General features: G+C 41.2%; 1 protein-coding gene across 2 annotated transcripts in view; it reads right to left on the reverse strand.

Annotated features, from left to right (window-relative positions):
* The window catches only part of htr5ab (5-hydroxytryptamine (serotonin) receptor 5A, genome duplicate b), a 56,207-nt gene that overhangs the window by 25,755 nt on the left and 11,381 nt on the right, over nt 1-19,071 (reverse strand). For both annotated transcript variants that reach the window (XM_037546332.1, XM_017685025.2), the window contains exon 2: nt 7,981-9,311. In XM_037546332.1, coding sequence (XP_037402229.1) covers nt 7,981-8,688 — 708 coding nt within the window. In that variant the 5' untranslated portion in view covers nt 8,689-9,311. The remainder of the gene's footprint in view (nt 1-7,980; nt 9,312-19,071) is intronic.

Below are 19,071 nucleotides of genomic sequence, written 5' to 3' on the forward strand. Positions count from 1 at the left end.
ATTGGAATCACACCTCGGAGACTCTGGGCTCAACTCAGACTCACACCCCATAGACTCAAGACTCAAACTCACACCCCAGAGACTCAAGCATCAACTCAGCCTCACACCCCAGAGAATCAAGACTTGACTTGAGTCTTGACTGGGAACCAATTAGCTCGTTATCTAATTATCCCCCAAGACTCAGCATTGCTTTCATTTTGCTAGAGACCAATTTACTAACGATCTAATTGTAGAATGCATTCCAGGCCCTGTTATTAACTCATTACACATCGCTCCCTTTATTTTTCCTTATTCCCGTATACCGCGTGTAAAACCCCTGCTTGGTATTTCATTTGGTGATTGCAGGTTTAGCGTGAGGCCTGCGTTACCCGTCATTTACGCTCAGGCTCCTATTAAAAGCCCCTCGTCCTTATTTTAGGCTTGTGTAATTGATCCGAGCACAAATCTTACACCTACGGCTCAGAGGTGGCTGCGTTTCCCATTGTAATGCAGCGAGCTTCTCCGCGCTGCTGATGTAACACCACGGAGGCTTCACAGCATCTGCGCGACCTGTTCGATGACAAAAGCTCTTCTCATATTGATTTTCCCCCATGGCGCTTGGAGCTGCACAAGGAGTTCCTTCAGACCTCACCGTGTGCTCCGCATAATCAGGCCCTCGTCATAAGCCCTACTTCAGCTGCAGCGCTGCCGTACAGCTCAAGCACATCTTACGCCGCAGTAATTAAAATAAAGACTTTCTTTTTCTGCTGCTTTGCATTTCACATCCTCAGTGACACTGACTGAGTGAACTGATCTCTGTTCTGTTACCGTCATTAACTCATTCATTTAAACCTCAGAGGTTTCGACTTATTAATGTCTTTTTTCTGTACAGTTTACCAGACACTGGCACCGATAGGCTGTGGCTCACACTAACTGACTCATGACTCAACTGGAACTCACACTTAACTGACTCGTGACTCTACTTGGACTTATACTTCCAAGACTCAAGACCGGACTCAGACTTGAAACCTCAAAGACTTGAGAATCGCCTTGGACTTTAAACCTCAGAGACTCAAGACTCGCACTTAAGTGACTCACAGCTCAAGCTGAGCTCACATTTAACTGACTCGCAACATGGACTGGCACTTAACTGACTCATGACTCAACTTGAACTCATGCTTAACTGACGCACGACTCCACTTGAACTCACACTTCTGAGACTAAAGACGCCACTATGACTTGAAATCTCAAAGACTCAAAACGACTCGGACTTGAAACCTCAGAGACTCGAGACTCAACTCCGACTCGCACTTAAGTGTCTCACAACTCAAGTTGAGCTCACGCTCAGGGCAGTCGTGGGCTGGAGGTTAGGGATCTGGCCCTGTGACCAGAAGGTTGCCGGTTCGATCCCAAGCACCGACAGTCCGTGACTGAGGTGTCCTTGAGCAAGACACCTAACCCCCAACTGCTCCCCGGGTGCCGTGGACAGGGCTGCCCACTGCTCCTTGAACTCACACTTATGAGATTAAAGATGCAAGATGACTCGGACTTGAAACCACAGAGACTCAACTCATGCTCAGTTGACACTGGCTCATGACTTGGACTCATACATAACTGACTCATGACTTGACTTAGACTCACTCTTCCAAGACTTGACTCTGACTTAAAACCTCAAAGACTCGAAGCTTGACGCACAACTCAGAGATTCATACTCGACTCTGCTTTTAAAACTCATGACTCAGCTTGGACTCATGCTTAACTCAAGCTGACTCAACTTGGATTTACTCCTCAGAGACCCAAGACTTGACTGGGTACTTTTGACATTTTCTTTTTACTTGGTGTCAAAAAATGACAAAATTATGTACAGAAAACAAGACTGGATGCATAACAATCACTTTTCATCAAATACAAACCATAATGAATGTCTTTTCTTCTACTCCTACAAACAGAAATGTGGTCTGGATTCATAGTTTGGAATCTGCACTTCTCCTTTCGTTTAAGTGAGTTATAAGTATTGTCTAATTTCAGAAATATCAGAGTTATAGCTTTCAGAGTCTCCTGTCAGAATCCAGACGTCGATTATGTAATTTTATCAGAGTCTGTCTGACTTTAATTTTAATCCTCAGTGTCTGCAGGTTTACGTAATGTTGCACATCCATTAACTGCTCATAATAAACTGATTCGTCTGTTCATTGTCGTCCATCGAGCCTCCTTAGAACATCGGTTCTGTCGCTGAATCCAAAGCTGTAATAAACGTCATACGTCCTACAAGCTAATCCAGATGAAATCACACTGTTTCCCTTCCCTGCCCGTTTTCCGTGTATATGAACGTTTGGCTGTGAATAACACGGATTCTTCGATAATGCGGCCCAACATAATGGAAAGTGTCATTGATGCTGGAATTGAAAAGTTATCAGATGATTGATTCCATTCTAGAACCGCATGGGTCTTTGTGGCTCTGCGGCCTGTTAGTCGAGCCCAATGAAGCCCACAGATGGATGTTTGGTCCTCCCAGTGTGAGGAACTCATCAGGCAGCAGCACAGTCTTTCAAACGCTCGCTATGTTCTTGTAGCAGCGTTTAAACGAATGTTGAATAAGCTCTAGATCATCCAGATCGTCCATCAGCTCATCTATTCTTTAGCTCACGTTTTTTATTTGTAGCGTTTCCTTATATATATATTATATATATATATAGATATATTTTAGCCCTGGTGCAGAGCACATACTCTCCCGAGTTTGGCTTGAACACAGTTCTACATTCAAAACAGAAGGTTCTTCAAGGTTTCTTTAGTAAACACAATGGTTCTATATTGAAACACAAGCACAAACACCACTTGCATGCTTGGCATGGTGAAATTGTTCTTTAGATTATTAAGAATGTGTCTTATATGGTCCGATTTGGTGCCAAGAAGGGTTGCAAGCTTGACATCGTAAAATTAGCAGAACACTTTTTGGTGCTACATAGAAGCATTTTCAAAAAGCTTCTATATGGAACCATATACGACACATTCTCCATAATAGGAAGAAACCATTCACCATGCAAAAACCATTTAAGCACACAAATGGTTCTTTGAGTGTTTATGGTTCTATAAAGAACCACTGATTTTACTAATAAAGTCAATGGTTCTATATGGAACCATAAACACTCAAACAACCATTTGCGTGCTTTGCATGGTGAATTAGTTCTTCATATCGATGGAGAACAAACAAAAGGGTTCTTCTGTTGTTGCAAGCTTGACATCATAACTAAATAAATAAAGTCAATAAATAAATAAATAAATAAAGTAAATGGTTCTGTATAGAACCATGAACATGAATATGAGTCGTGGGCTGGAGGTTAGGGAACCTGCCCTGTGACCAGGAAGGTCGCTGGTTTGATCCCCTTGACCCACAGAAACGTTTTCAAAAAGGGCAGCTTCAGCAGCTGGAAACTCTCTGACACCGTTTCACACGAGTCTCCGATGTGGACTGAATGAAGAATGAAGGGTTTCCGGCGTGACGGTCAGTCCTTAGTGATCTGCTGAGTGTCCGTCGGTCAGTTTCACACAGAATGTAGACGGACACACGAATCCAGCAGCTCCACGTGGTGAGAGGCAGATGACGTGTATCTCAGCCCCTCTTCACAGGCTCATAACTCCGGATGTGAGTGTCGTAGGATCTCGTGATGAGATGGAATGGAAAGGGCGGCTCTACGGATTCAGGAAGGGTTTGAACTGGATTCCTGAGCTGGATCATCACAAAAATAGAGAAATATATACAGAAATGTTGAACTTCGTGTGTGGGTGAGTTCCTGGACCCCAGACGGGGGTTACACAGCAGGTAGATCAGCCACAAAACTAGAGCCAGATGCTAAATTTGTGCTCCTCAGTAAATATCAGTCAATAATATTTTGTGTGATTACAGAATCCTACAAATTGGCTTTGTTGATTTGGAGGGCTTGGCAGGACCACTGCTTTCAGCACAATGCTGAGTTATGGATTTCGCTGCCAAATCAACAGAGACCAAACAAAGGCAACAATTATTTATGCTCTTGTTTCTCCCACCGAAATCCAGCACTGAACACCTCGACGAACTGAGGAGAAACACTCGGCTGAGGGCTGTTCGAGCATCAGCGCTTCACACTGAACCTGCCTGCACTGCAAAGAAGCATACTTAAGTGCATCCATGTGGAAGTGCAGCATAAAGAGAACACTGCTAGTGCTGTTTATATGTCACATGTATTTTATGAAAATACACTGAAACATACTTTATTTTAGGTATATTTTTAAGGATAGGCATTTAAATGATACTGTAAGGAAATAAACTGGAATAAATGTGTTTCTCACAGTGCTGGACAGTAACTAAGTAACTCAGTAAATGTAATTAGTTTCTGTACTTAAGTATTTTTCCGTGTATCTGTACTGAAGTTTCTCCACTCTGGGCGACAAGTGAGAACAGAAAAGCACTTACAACCATAAACAATGCATTACTTAAATAACAATTCTGCATACATAACTTAAGTTACTCCTAATATATTGTATAAAATATGCACATTTCATGTTTTGCAAAGTGATAAATGTGTTAAATGAGGGGCGTTGAGTTGGTGGAGCTACACTTTCATATCGATTTAACCCATAAAGAAACACTCAGTTAAAATATTCCAACTTTCTTTCTTGAAATATTACAACTTTATTCTTAAAATATTCAGACTTTTTTTTCTCTAAATATTCTGACTTTATTCTCAAAATATTCCGACTTTCTTTCTTGAAATATTACAACTTTATTCTTAAAATATTCAGACTTTATTCTCAAAATATTCCGACTTTCTTTCTTGAAATATTACAACTTTATTCTTAAAATATTCAGACTTTATTCTCAAAATATTCCGACTTTCTTTCTTGAAATATTACAACTTTATTCTTAAAATATTCAGACTTTATTCTCAAAATATTCCGACTTTCTTTCTTGAAATATTACAACTTTATTCTTAAAATATTCAGACTTTATTCTCAAAATATTCCAACTTTCTTTCTTGAAATATTACAACTTTATTCTTAAAATATTCAGACTTTATTCTCAAAATATTCCGACTTTCTTTCTTGAAATATTACAACTTTATTCTTAAAATATTCAGACTTTATTCTCAAAATATTCCAACTTTCTTTCTTGAAATATTACAACTTTATTCTTAAAATATTCAGACTTTTTTTCTCTAAATATTCAGACTTTATTCTCAAAATATTCCAACTTTCTTTCTTGAAATATTACAACTTTATTCTTAAAATATTCAGACTCTTTTTCTCTAAATATTCTGACTTTCTTGAAATATTATGACTTTATTCTTAAAATAGTCAGACTTTTCAGACTTTATCCTCTTTCACTTTCTTCTTTATTCTTTATTTACTATTTTTATTAACAGTGGCCCTAAAACGCCACTGTAATGTTTAAAATGTAAACATCAACCTTTCAAATACATTTGTCTTTCACAAGGCCTCACTTGGCGCGTGTGGATGTTTAGCGTTCCGCATGCTGAATCATTTCGTGATGATTTATGACCAAAACTGGCCGGCAGTCACTAATGAAAGCAAAATGAGCCACAGTTTGCATTGGAATGTATCAGAGCGTGCAGCGCCACTCCAGATCAGATGGTCCAATTAAAACGGCCTGTTCCACCCACAGTTAGTGCCGCCCGCTGAGAGGGCCACTCTGTCTGGTTTGATCTGTGTGAAAGAAAATCCTTTTCCTCCCGTCCTTCACCTCGCTCGGCTTTCATCTCGCACTTTCCTGAATTCCTGTTTCCTTTTAACAAAGTGCCTGGAGCCCAAACAAGCGCAGCTTTAAAAGAACCCGTTTCTGAATTTCGGCCTAATTAAACGGTTGAGGTGTAAACGTGGTCATTCAGAGCGGTTTGGTGTGAGACGCTCTCTTCTAGAGCTTCTCAGTGGTGGTGATAGGAACCAGACGTCAGCTTTTAAAACAGTTTATTATTATTTATTATGTATGATGTTTGTGCCAGTTTATGTACGTTCTTAAAAAAGATGGTTCCTCAAGGGTTCTTTAGTGAAGATAATGGAGCCATGAACACTCAAAGAACCCCCTGCATGATTAAATGGTTCTTCAGATTGATGGAGAATGTGCTGTAGATGGTTCTATATAGAATGTATATTTTTGAAAAAGGGTTCTATATCGCACCAAATAAGGGCTCCACTGTTGTTATAAGCCAAAGAACCCTTTTTTGGTACTACATAGTGAACTAGAAAGACCTCTGATTATCCCGTATGCTCAAAGTGTTCTTTGAGTGTGTATGGTTCTGTATAGTACCATTATCTTTATTAAAGAACCCTTGAAGAACCATCTTTTCTAAGTGTGTGGTAGAAGTTGTTGTGGTGTGAGGTGACAGAAGAACTGCTAATATGATGTGCTTAGATGAGTGTTTGTTATGTAGTTAAAATTCAGACTTTAAAAATTTTTAAAGTACTCTTAAAAATATTTTGTCATTTTTTTCCATCCGGCCCCCCATGGAGAAGACCACCTGGCTACCCACCCCCCCTCCCCCAATTAGAGTTTGAGGCCTCTTCTCTTAAAATACCTCACAGTAAGTTATGATATGAAATATGATGTAAGGTTTTCGTCTGAAAAGCATTTTTAAACTCCATTCATGGTGGAGGGAGACATGCAGGGCGCTGTGCAGCAAAATAGTCCCCAAAGAAAACTCATTATTCCAGATTTTCCACTATTTTCCATCATCAACATTCCATATAAGCTCAGAAGACTCGTGTAGGTTCTCTGGTGGTTCTGGATGGTAAATAAAGTGTCTATATCTGTGTTGTAGTCATGGCGACGCTTGGTTCCCATCACCACCACTGTAAAGACGTCTGAACCCTTTCACACCAAACCCTCCGAATCTCTCTGTTTACACCTCAAGGACTGAATTATGGAGACATTTTGAAACATTGGTGGGATTTATAAAGCTAAAAACATTCCTGTAGTGCCATTTCGCCAAAAAGAATCCTCAGAATCATCTGTCAGTCTGACAGACAAAGATCAAGAACAGAGAGCAAGCCTGATGGAACAAAGAGAACAGCAGCGGAGAACCTGTCTGACATGAAGTCAGAGGATGTCATATCATTGAGAAGTGTGTTCTGGACCAACTGACAACAAGTATAACCGCGACGTGTGAAGTATGAGGATACAACCTTGATTCTTGTTCCAAGAATTTACTCTGGTTGTGGATAAAAACGGACTTTCAGGTGCAGAAACCTCATTAGGAGAGCGATTCAGCCCAAAGACAAACCTGAAAGAATCACTAATGATCTCAAAAAGCCATAACTAGCTTTGTTCCCTCTTCAATCTATAAGATATCCTACACTAAAAGTTAATAGACACAAGCGTTTCTTCTGAAATGAAGGTGTTAATGGTGAGTCTGTGCTGCAGTAACAGCCTCGACTGTTCTGGAAAGGCTTCTAGATGTCGGAATATTGCTGTGAGGATTTGACTGAGCATTAGTGAGGTCAGGTACTGATGTTGGTTGGTCAGTTCTGGAGCATTACAGCTCATTGGATGGAGCTCCATCACTCCAGAGAACACATGTGCACTGCTCCACAGCCCAATGGTGGGGGGCTTCATACCCTCTAGCCCACGCTTGGTATTGGGCATGGTAACCTTACACTCATGTGCAGCTGCTCCAGAGCGTCCCATTCTATTGGTCAGTGCTTTCTAGATAGCTTTGCACGTATAAAGATCAATCTCTCATTTCTGCATGCCATTGCACCTTTGTTCAAACCATGTGGAGTTGGTCAGTAATCTCTAGTAGACTTCATTATATGGATTCTGATCCTTTATAACATACTGTTATCTACAAAAATGGATAAAGGTATGGACCACATTCAGGCGTCTAGATGGCTGCTAATGTTTTTAGTTGTAACATATGTATTTTGTCCATTTTTGACTGACCAACTACATTTGGGGTCCAGAGAAAATATGTTAATGTGATGTTTGAAAAAAAAAAACGTTTTGCTTACCTCAATAACCTCCGACATGGGCATGATGGTATTGGTCTTGCGGGATCCGATGCGGAACTTGGCAGCCTTGTAGATCTTCCAATAAACAAAGAGTACCACGCATAGAGGCAGGTAGAAGGCCCCAAACGTGGAGAAGACGGTGTAGGAAGGTTCCTGGCTCACCTGGCAGGCCAGAGCTTCCTCAGAGTAAGTCTCTCCCCAGCCGAAAAGTGGCGAGAGGGAGATGACAGAGGACAGGAGCCAGGTTAGTCCGATCATCACATTGGAGATCCTTTTGCGGGTCTTGAGCGTGTATTCCAGGTGCCGCGTGATGGACCAGTACCGGTCGAGGGCTATGGCAGTCACGTTCCAGATGCTGGCCGTGCAGCAGAGGACGTCGCAAGATATCCAAACTTGGCAAAGGATCCGACCCAGGATCCAGCGCCGGCCGTAGAGTTCCCGCACCAGGCTCAGTGGCATCACCAGACCGGCCACCATCACGTCTGAGATGGCCATGGAGGCCACCAGGTTGTGGGGGACGCGATGGAAGGTACGGACCCTCAGGATGGTCACCAGGACCAGGAGGTTCCACACAAAGGTAGCCACCACAAGCATGGCTAGGAGTGTGAGCGTCAGGACGCTGAAGACAGAAAATGGACGGTACAGATTCCCTGATTCTGGTCCATTGGAGATGTTTGAGAAAAGAGTGGTAACGTTGAGATGGGGCATGCTCGCAGTCCAGGGATTACAGTTTTTTGATTTTATTAGAGTCCAGTGTCGGTGGCAGCATAGACGTTTCAAGGTATGTGAAAAGGTAACTGAACCAGCAACCAGATAGTTGCCAGTCTGAATCCCAGGATTCGTAGGGGTTTTCTTGGTTGGTGCTTAGACTGAAGACCAGTTCCTCAGATATAACCAATGTGCCTTTACACCCTTAGGCCAGGTACTTCACCCAAATTGCTGCAGGCAGTGCTGCTCCCATTTTGGGAGTTGCTAGGCATCAAAATCCATACGTTCTATTGTAAGACAGACTCATAAGCAGAGTATAAATTATCTTAAAACTAATGGGCGGCGTGGTCAGGCATGGCTGTGGTTGGAGATTTTCTCAGCTTCTCTTCCGTTAAAAGGTGGCTGCTGGGCTTGATGTTCGTTCCAGGCTGTTCCCAGATTTATGGCTTCACGTTCCTGTCCACTGGCAACCGAGGGCTGCCGGAGCTCCAGCTGCTGTCAAGCTGATTAAAAAGAGCAATCACATTATGCTCAGGCATGGTGGGAGTCAGGAGATTGTAGCCTCAGATATGTTGAAGTCGTTCACTTGCAGACACGGTCTAGAGGTTGCAAGGGGTTCCATCCTGCAACACAAAAGCACAGAAGTGGGAAAAAAACTGAATAAATCAAATCTCCTTCTCCTCAACAAGACCTGATGAAAATTTTAAAATACACCCCAACCTTCGAGATACACTGTTATCTTTTGCTGAGAAGACCATCTAGGCTATTGTATTTCAACCTCCAGGTCTTTACCAGGCACGGTTCAGCTACAGCATCAACCATCCTGCCGACGCATCAGCAGTTTACTCACGAAATGCACAGAGAAAGAGAGAGAGAGAGAGAGAGAGAGAGAGTGGGGAGCCGATAGCTGTCAACTCCACACTCTGTCCCTCTTTGCTCCTTGCACACAAACAGGCCTTTTACTTTCATGTGTGGATAACAAGCCGCAAAGCCACTTTAAGACATCTGCCTACTCCATCCATTCAGAGCCTTCACTGCCCTCTGCCCTCTGGCATCACTTTTCCCACATTTTTAACCTCAGACGGATGTAGAGAAGCAATATCATGTTTTTTCTAATTGCTGTAATTACAATACACACCCACCGTCCATGTGCAGGAGTGCATGAACAGGAATGAAGGCCTATTTATGGACCACCACACTCAAACGAGACTGGACGGTTCAATGCAAACCAAAGCTCTTCCCTACACTCATTACACAGTGAATGGGGTGTGCAGGGGTACTCGAGTGTTCAGTTCTGTTATTAGTGTATTTCTGTTTCCAGAAATAATGGAGTCGATTCTGATTCCAGGTGATGCGAATCGATGGAGAAGATTCTAAGTGCCGATTCCACACAAAAACGCTGATCATAAACATCAAGACAGAAGGAAGAACGTCTAGATAATTAATTATATTTGACCTTACCAAGGACTAATGCTGAATAAATTACAGGGACAATATGTGATATATTTACTGTACCAAACCATAAAAGGACAATGATACATCATCAGATGGTAAGGAAACTACTAAGTGATCCCTCCCACAACCCATTTCCATCTCGAAACGTTTAGTCCCGCTCCCGCCTGCACATTCAAGTCAAGGTGAAATGACCTCCAACATCTGACACAGTCGACTCACAAACAGTATTCTCTGCTGAAATAATAGGTCAGTCGTGGTCATCGGGCTCAATGTAACTTCACCAAGCTCCATTTATTCACCATTTAAACACAAAGCAGGAATTGAACCACAGAGTGGTTATTTTAGGTGTTTTGCTGGGCAGCTGTGACCGTCGGACTGTGACCGCCACCTCTGTGAGCTACGAAAATCTGTGTGTTGTTCAGGTGATCGGCTGCTTCACAGCGCTTTAGAATGACTTCATTCATTTGAACTGTTTTACTGTCATCATTTTCTATTGTTTATATATATGATTTAGTGATTGTTCTGTTTTATTTAGGCTGTTCTGTTTTATGCGTGCTTTGTCCCACTCCCACCTGCAAGGGGCTGGTTTCCCGCCCGCTCCCACACACAGCACTGAAAATTAGTCCGGCACTGCAAGATATTGTGGTGGTCCCGGGGATCCAGCGGGAATCCTGTGAGAGTGCAGATCTCTACCACAGTTACAGGCTCCAGAATGCTGCACCATTTAAGGTGGAACAGGAAAATTGGAACAATAAGCCGACGATTAGCCTGAGGCACCAGAATGAAAACACTACAACATTTAAGGTGGAGCAGGAAAATTCAAACGAGAAACTTGTGCTTAAGGAGCTGACTTCAGCTTTATTTAAAACATATGTTGTCTTATGTGGGATTTGTTCTTAGTTAAGAACAGAATGTACACATACTCAAGAGCACAAAGGTGAGAACAGTCTGACATAGACTTTGTCTTAGGACCTTTCTCAAGAACACACCTTGATCTTGAAAAAGACATTGGTAAATGAGGCCCAGTAACTTTCAGCAGAGCCTTAAATCATTTGAGCTGCATCAGCTCTTAGCGAAGGCTACTATCAGGTAATTAATAATAAAAAAAATTATATAATTTATTTAAAAAAGACTTGCATGAGAAATTTGTAATACAATATTACAGCATATCTGCTACAAGCATCACTCTGAAGTGCACGAGCTCAGGTTCCAGCGCTATCTTCAAATTCATGGCCAGCTTTAAAGTTTACGATGGAGCAGCAATGCTGAGACTGGTCCCGATGGTGTTAGAGAGACAGTTAGTAAATTACTCTGTAAATGAATTTTAACAGCAATTATGCTTGTGTCTTTGCTACAGAAGGACTGCAGGTGATTATTCCATTACATTACACTGTATAATTAGGTCTAAGTGTCCTGTTAGCTTTAGGCCTCTGCTGAGCTTTGCAGTATCTTCTGCTGACCCAGCCATTCAGAGCACTCAGTTATGATCTAATCTGCCCTTGCGACAGCCAATTATGTTCCCCTTTGTCGTAAATTAGATCCATAACTCTTTCAGAGGCAGCTGTGAAGGACCTCAAACTGTCAAATTAACCTCGGGCCCGAAAGAAAAAATGAAGGACGTGATTTGTGACCGTCTTTCATTATTTCGGTTCTCTTTAGTATCGAACAGCATCGTCTGCTGTGTGTTATCGGCATAATAAAGTCTACGCGGTCCTTCAGGGTTCAAAGCCTCTGATTTGAGCTATTATGTCCCCTGTATTTTCAAACTGAATAACTTAGAGAAACACTGCCGTCGTCTCTCGAGTCCGATTTTCCAGCTTAAAGACTACAAATGCCTTCTGATGATGCGGCTTGGAGGTGGAAGGAACGTCTGAAAAACTACGAGTGCTTTGGGGTGGATTCAAGGCAGAGACAGAGCTGTGAAAAAGTATTTAGTCTATTTTTACACGTGTCACATTTAAACGTTTCGGATCATCCAACTAGTTTTAATACAGGATATAGACACGAGTGAACACTTTAAATGTCTACTAGATAAAGATTTATTGTGACCCTATGCTGCCCATGTGAAAAAGTTAACTACCCGCCTTAAACCTAATAACTGGTTGTGCCACCCTTGGAAATAACAACTGCAAACAAATGCTTGCAGTAATTTGTGACGAGTCTTCTACATCGGTGTGGAGGAATTGGGTCCCAGAGTTGTTTGATTTCAGCCACGCTGGAGGGTTTTCGAGCATGAACTGCCCATTTTAGGTCTTGCCACAGCATCTCAGAAGGCTTTAAGTCAGGACTTTGGCTCCAAAACCTTACTTTTGTTTCTTTTGAGCCATTCAGAGGTGGACTTGCTTGTCTGCTTCTGTTCATTGACCTGCTGTTTAACCCAATTGCCCTTGAGCTTTAGTTCACCAACCGATGGGTGGCTTTCACCTTGAAGATTTTCTGATAGAGAGCAGAATTCATGGTTCCATCAATAACGGCAAGTCATCCAGGTCCTGCAGAAGCAAAGCAGCCCCAGACCATCACACTACCACCACCATGTTTCACTGTTGGTATGATGCTCTTATGGAGGAACGTGGTGTTCGATTTATGTCAGATGTAACAGGACCTAGAGTTGCCGTTTGTGGATAATGGCTCTCACTGTGGTTCACTGGCGTTCCAGAGCCTTAGCAATGGAGCCGTTTCTAGGTAGATTTCAACGATGTTTTGCATCGGGATTTGAAACTCATTAGAACGTGGTATCACGTGCCGCTTTTTGAGACCTTCTAGCCCGCTTCACATTGCCAGACAGGTAGGTGCTAGACTGTGGACAGTGAAACTTCCTTCAATAGGTTGAATCATCGTTTAAAAACAGCAGTTTGTGTTTACTTGGGTTATCTTTGTCTAATAATTTAAGGAGTTTGATGATCTGAAACTTTCAAATGTGGCAAATACGCAAAAATAAAGGAAATTGGTGAGGAGGCCAATATTTTTTCACAGCACTGTAGCTAGCCTGGTTGTGTTAATCAGCCTATAGATTGGCTAGGCTAGCAGGCACAGTTGATTGACACCACAGGGATTCCCAATGGTTATGTGAAAGCTCACATACACAGTCATATGGAAAAGCTAAATTCTAGTTTTCTAAGCGAAAATCATTTCCACAGCACTCTCACCAGGAGGAATATTCGCTTTATTGACTAGATTTAAGATCATTTTACTTGACAAGGCAGCGTTTTTTGCGGTCTCCTGATGACACGGCCAATGCTTAGACGGTTGCTCCACTCGGGAGCCCCAGATATCTTCGTTTAACAAAATCAATTAAAATTTTTCCCCATAACTCAGAACTCGGACTCTGTTGTGAAATGTTGAGCTGCTAGTGAGCAATGAGAGCCGAAAGGGGAGGGGCGGAACCTCCTGCTGTGAAAAACAATTCACCTCTTCACAAAGACAAAACGGTCAACTGCAGCTTTCTTCACGTCAAACTGTCCTGTACAGCCCACACAGTAAACAAACAGCAGTTAACCCATTAAAACCTCAGGCGTATTCCATACTAAAGCAGGGACTTCAGTGCAAACCCCCTGAGCTAATAGGTTATAGGTGTGTGTAATAAAACTTTGGGCCCTGGCTATGTGAGAGGTTAAACACAACAAAGGAAGGCACTGACTTTCTTGTTTACCTCTGAAGATGAAAGTGCATTTCTTGTTTTGTAAACACATTTCCATTGAAACATATTCCCAACATTCAAGCTAACGACTCCAATCACTCTCCAGCGAGCGGGAATCACATAACAGCCACTAGTTTTAGTAGAATTTTCACCACACCCGGCAGCGTATATGTTAAATCTTCAGGCAGTGTTGCTACATGTATCAAGGACCATATCATGTTAAGGGATGATACCAAGTCCAGTGAAGCCCATTACTTATTGTCCATCTTTTATTCACAGATCGAAATTGGGCCTCAATCTTGGGAAGCTGATCAGGGATGCTGCCAGCGACTTCTGAGCGGGAAATACATCAAGACATTATAAAATGGCATTTATTCGCTCGGCTGCAGTGGGGAACGTTGCAAAGTGTCACGTCAATGAAGTGACAGCGAGAGAGGCTTTTTCAGCCGCGCGCTGATTACAGCAGGAGATTCGCCCGAACGTTCGCTCTGGTCCGGCTGGACTGAGATGACCATCGCATTGCAATTCTTCTCAGTGATCCCGTTACTGTGGGTGAAAATAGCAAACGCCCTGGGACGAATGAGGACGGCGGCACATGTCCCATGCCGATTAATGGGTTTCTGATAACCCATAGTGCCTCTCATTACCCGGCTCACACACCAGCAAGCCCGAAGTCTGTCCTGTCAGAGCCGTGGAGGCCCTCTCCATGTCCACCACTCTACAGCCTCATTATCCCGCGGTCACTGTGGCTTCTCGGAGCAGGACGTGATTTAAGGCAGTAGTTCAAATTCAAATTTATACAATTTACCTCCGTCACCAGATGCAGCTGATCCAGACAGGACGTGATTGGTGTCTGAAGTCTCTTTAATTTAAGCACTGAGGCTAACGTAGCTAACAAGTAATGAAAGCTTATACCCCACCCATTAGCACTGTGCTAGCCGCAGAAGAATTGAGCAATGCATTATAGCAAACAACCCAATACTTCAAGCTTTCATGTAAGTAAGCCAGCGCCAGGTTGACATTTTACTTACTTTGTTTTTATGATTTTACTGTTCCTAAAGACCACCTGCACTCGAAAACACAAAACTTCATTATGATTATATAGACTGATATTTGCGTCACATACCTCCTATTTTTCCATTTGAATCACAGGCCTTTTCAGTACATACATAAGAAAGTGATTGGCGGGGCGTTACGTACCAGTTTAGGTTTGTACGTGGATAATAAGTTGAACCAATCATGCACCGGTAAACTAAAATATGCTAATGAGAGTATTACAACACGGCGACAGGCAATTGATAGCTTCAGAACACGCAATGCACAGGCTTCAAGGAGAAGGAAACGGAAAGGATTTTTAAAATACTGCAGTGTTAAAAGGACACCAGTGCGCTAAACACCACTACAGGGACTTGAATAACTTTTATTTACGCTGCCACATAGTGCTTGGTGTAGCACTGGTACCGTCCCATTTCATCCATCTGGCTCAGTGAGTGTGTTTACATGCGCTCAATAATCCGATCGGTTACTGACACAGTCTGATTTTCTGTAGTTATCAGATTATTAAGTATAAACACACTGAACCAGTTACTGACACAGTCTGATTTTCTGTAGTTATCAGATTATTAAGTGTAAACACACTGAACCAGTTACTGACCCAATCTGATTTTCTGCAGTTATCAGATTATTAAGGGTAAACACACTGAACCAGTTACTGACACAGTCTGATTTTCTGCATTTATCAGATTATTAAGTGTAAACACACTGAACCAGTTACTGACACAATCTGATTTTCTGCAGTTATCAGATTATTAAGTGTAAACACACTGAACCAGTTACTGACACAATCTGATTTTCTGCAGTTATCAGATTATTAAGTGTAAACATGCTGAACCAGTTACTGACACAATCTGATTCTCTGCAGTTATCAGATTATTAAGTGTAAACATGCTGAACCAGTTACTGACACAGTCTGATTTTCTGCAGTTATCAGATTATTAAGTGTAAACACGCTGAACCAGTTACTGACACAATCTGATTTTCTGCAGTTATCAGATTATTAAGTGTAAACATGCTGAACCAGTTACTGACACAGTCTGATTTTCTGCAGTTATCAGATTATTAAGTGTAAACACACTGAACCAGTTACTGACCCAGTCTGATTCTCTGCAGTTATCAGATTATTAAGTATAAACACACTGAACCAGTTACTGACACAATCTGATTTTCTGTAGTTATCAGATTATTAAGTGTAAACACACTGAACCAGTTACTGACACAATCTGATTTACTGCAGTTATCAGATTATTAAGTGTAAACACACTGAACCAGTTACTGACACAGTCTGATTTTCTGCAGTTATCAGATTATTAAGTGTAAACACACTGAACCAGTTACTGACCCAGTCTGATTTTCTGCAGTTATCAGATTATTAAGTATAAACACACTGAACCAGTTACTGACACAGTCTGATTTTCTGTAGTTATCAGATTATTAAGTGTAAACACACTGAACCAGTTACTGACCCAATCTGATTTTCTGTAGTTATCAGATTATTAAGTGTAAACACACTGAACCAGTTACTGACACAATCTGATTTTCTGCAGTTATCAGATTATTAAGTATAAACACACTGAACCAGTTACTGACACAGTCTGATTTTCTGCAGTTATCAGATTATTAAGGGTAAACACACTGAACCAGTTACTGACACAATCTGATTTTCTGCAGTTATCAGATTATTAAGTGTAAACATGCTGAACCAGTTACTGACACAGTCTGATTTTCTGCAGTTATCAGATTATTAAGTGTAAACACGCTGAACCAGTTACTGATACAATCTGATTTTCTGCAGTTATCAGATTATTAAGTGTAAACACACTGAACCAGTTACTGACCCAGTCTGATTCTCTGCAGTTATCAGATTATTAAGTGTAAACACACTGAACCAGTTACTGACCCAGTCTGATTCTCTGCAGTTATCAGATTATTAAGTATAAACACACTGAACCAGTTACTGACACAATCTGATTTTCTGTAGTTATCAGATTATTAAGTGTAAACACACTGAACCAGTTACTGACACAATCTGATTTTCTGCAGTTATCAGATTATTAAGTGTAAACACGCTGAACCAGTTACTGACACCGTCTGATTTACTGCAGTTATCAGATTATTAAGTATAAACACACTGAACCAGTTACTGACACAGTCTGATTTTCTGCAGTTATCAGATTATTAAGTGTAAACATGCTGAACCAGTTACTGACACAATCTGATTCTCTGCAGTTATCAGATTATTAAGTGTAAACATGCTGAACCAGTTACTGACACAGTCTGATTTTCTGCAGTTATCAGATTATTAAGTGTAAACACGCTGAACCAGTTACTGACACAATCTGATTTTCTGCAGTTATCAGATTATTAAGTGTAAACATGCTGAACCAGTTACTGACACAGTCTGATTTTCTGCAGTTATCAGATTATTAAGTGTAAACACACTGAACCAGTTACTGACCCAGTCTGATTCTCTGCAGTTATCAGATTATTAAGTATAAACACACTGAACCAGTTACTGACACAATCTGATTTTCTGTAGTTATCAGATTATTAAGTGTAAACACACTGAACCAGTTACTGACACAATCTGATTTTCTGCAGTTATCAGATTATTAAGTGTAAACACGCTGAACCAGTTACTGACACAATCTGATTTTCTGCAGTTATCAGATTATTAAGTATAAACACACTGAACCAGTTACTGACACAGTCTGATTTTCTGCAGTTATCAGATTATTAAGGGTAAACACACTGAACCAGTTACTGACACAGTCTGATTTTCTGCATTTATCAGATTATTAAGTGTAAACACACTGAACCAGTTACTGACACAATCTGATTTTCTGCAGTTATCAGATTATTAAGTGTAAACACACTGAACCAGTTACTGACACAATCTGATTTTCTGCAGTTATCAGATTATTAAGTGTAAACACGCTGAACCAGTTACTGACACCGTCTGATTTACTGCAGTTATCAGATTATTAAGTATAAACACACTGAACCAGTTACTGACACAGTCTGATTTTCTGCAGTTATCAGATTATTAAGTGTAAACACGCTGAACCAGTTACTGACACAATCTGATTCTCTGCAGTTATCAGATTATTAAGTGTAAACACGCTGAACCAGTTACTGACACAGTCTGATTTTCTGCAGTTATCAGATTATTAAGTGTAAACACGCTGAACCAGTTACTGACACAATCTGATTTTCTGCAGTTATCAGATTATTAAGTGTAAACATGCTGAACCAGTTACTGACACAGTCTGATTTTCTGCAGTTATCAGATTATTAAGTGTAAACACGCTGAACCAGTTACTGATACAATCTGATTTTCTGCAGTTATCAGATTATTAAGTGTAAACACACTGAACCAGTTACTGACCCAGTCTGATTCTCTGCAGTTATCAGATTATTAAGTGTAAACACACTGAACCAGTTACTGACCCAGTCTGATTCTCTGCAGTTATCAGATTATTAAGTATAAACACACTGAACCAGTTACTGACACAATCTGATTTTCTGTAGTTATCAGATTATTAAGTGTAAACACACTGAACCAGTTACTGACACAATCTGATTTTCTGCAGTTATCAGATTATTAAGTGTAAACACACTGAACCAGTTACTGACCCAGTCTGATTTTCTGCAGTTATCAGATTATTAAGTGTAAACACACTGAACCAGTTACTGACACAATCTGATTCTCTGCAGTTATCAGATTATTAAGTGTAAACACACTGAACCTGTTACTGACACAATCTGATTTTCTGCAGTTATCAGATTATTAAGTGTAAACACGCTGAACCAGTTACTGACACAGTCTGATTTTCTGCAGTTATCAGATTATTCAGTGTAAACACACTGAACCAGTTACTGACACAGTCTGATTTACTGCAGTTATCAGATTATTAAGTGTAAACACACTGAACCAGTTACTGACACAATCTGATCTTCTGCAGTCATCAGATTATTCAGAGCATGTAAAAGCGCTCAGTGCATCCTATACTCTAGGCTGCAGCGCTAAAGCTGAGAAGCCAAGCACGTCCTGGCTGGTCGACGGCGTGTGGGCTAATGAGGGAAGCTGTGTGTATTTGATTTTTCCTGGAAACGTCTCAAATCAGTCCTGAATCTCATTCACCGCCTCTCACGTCTCCTTTCTGAGAGTTTCCTCCTCTCTCTTTCTCCGAAGCGTCTCCTTCACCTCCTCTATCCAGCTCTTCATCTCTCCG

Source organism: Pygocentrus nattereri, chromosome 2, assembly GCF_015220715.1.
Source record: "Pygocentrus nattereri isolate fPygNat1 chromosome 2, fPygNat1.pri, whole genome shotgun sequence".
NCBI lineage: Eukaryota > Metazoa > Chordata > Actinopteri > Characiformes > Serrasalmidae > Pygocentrus > Pygocentrus nattereri.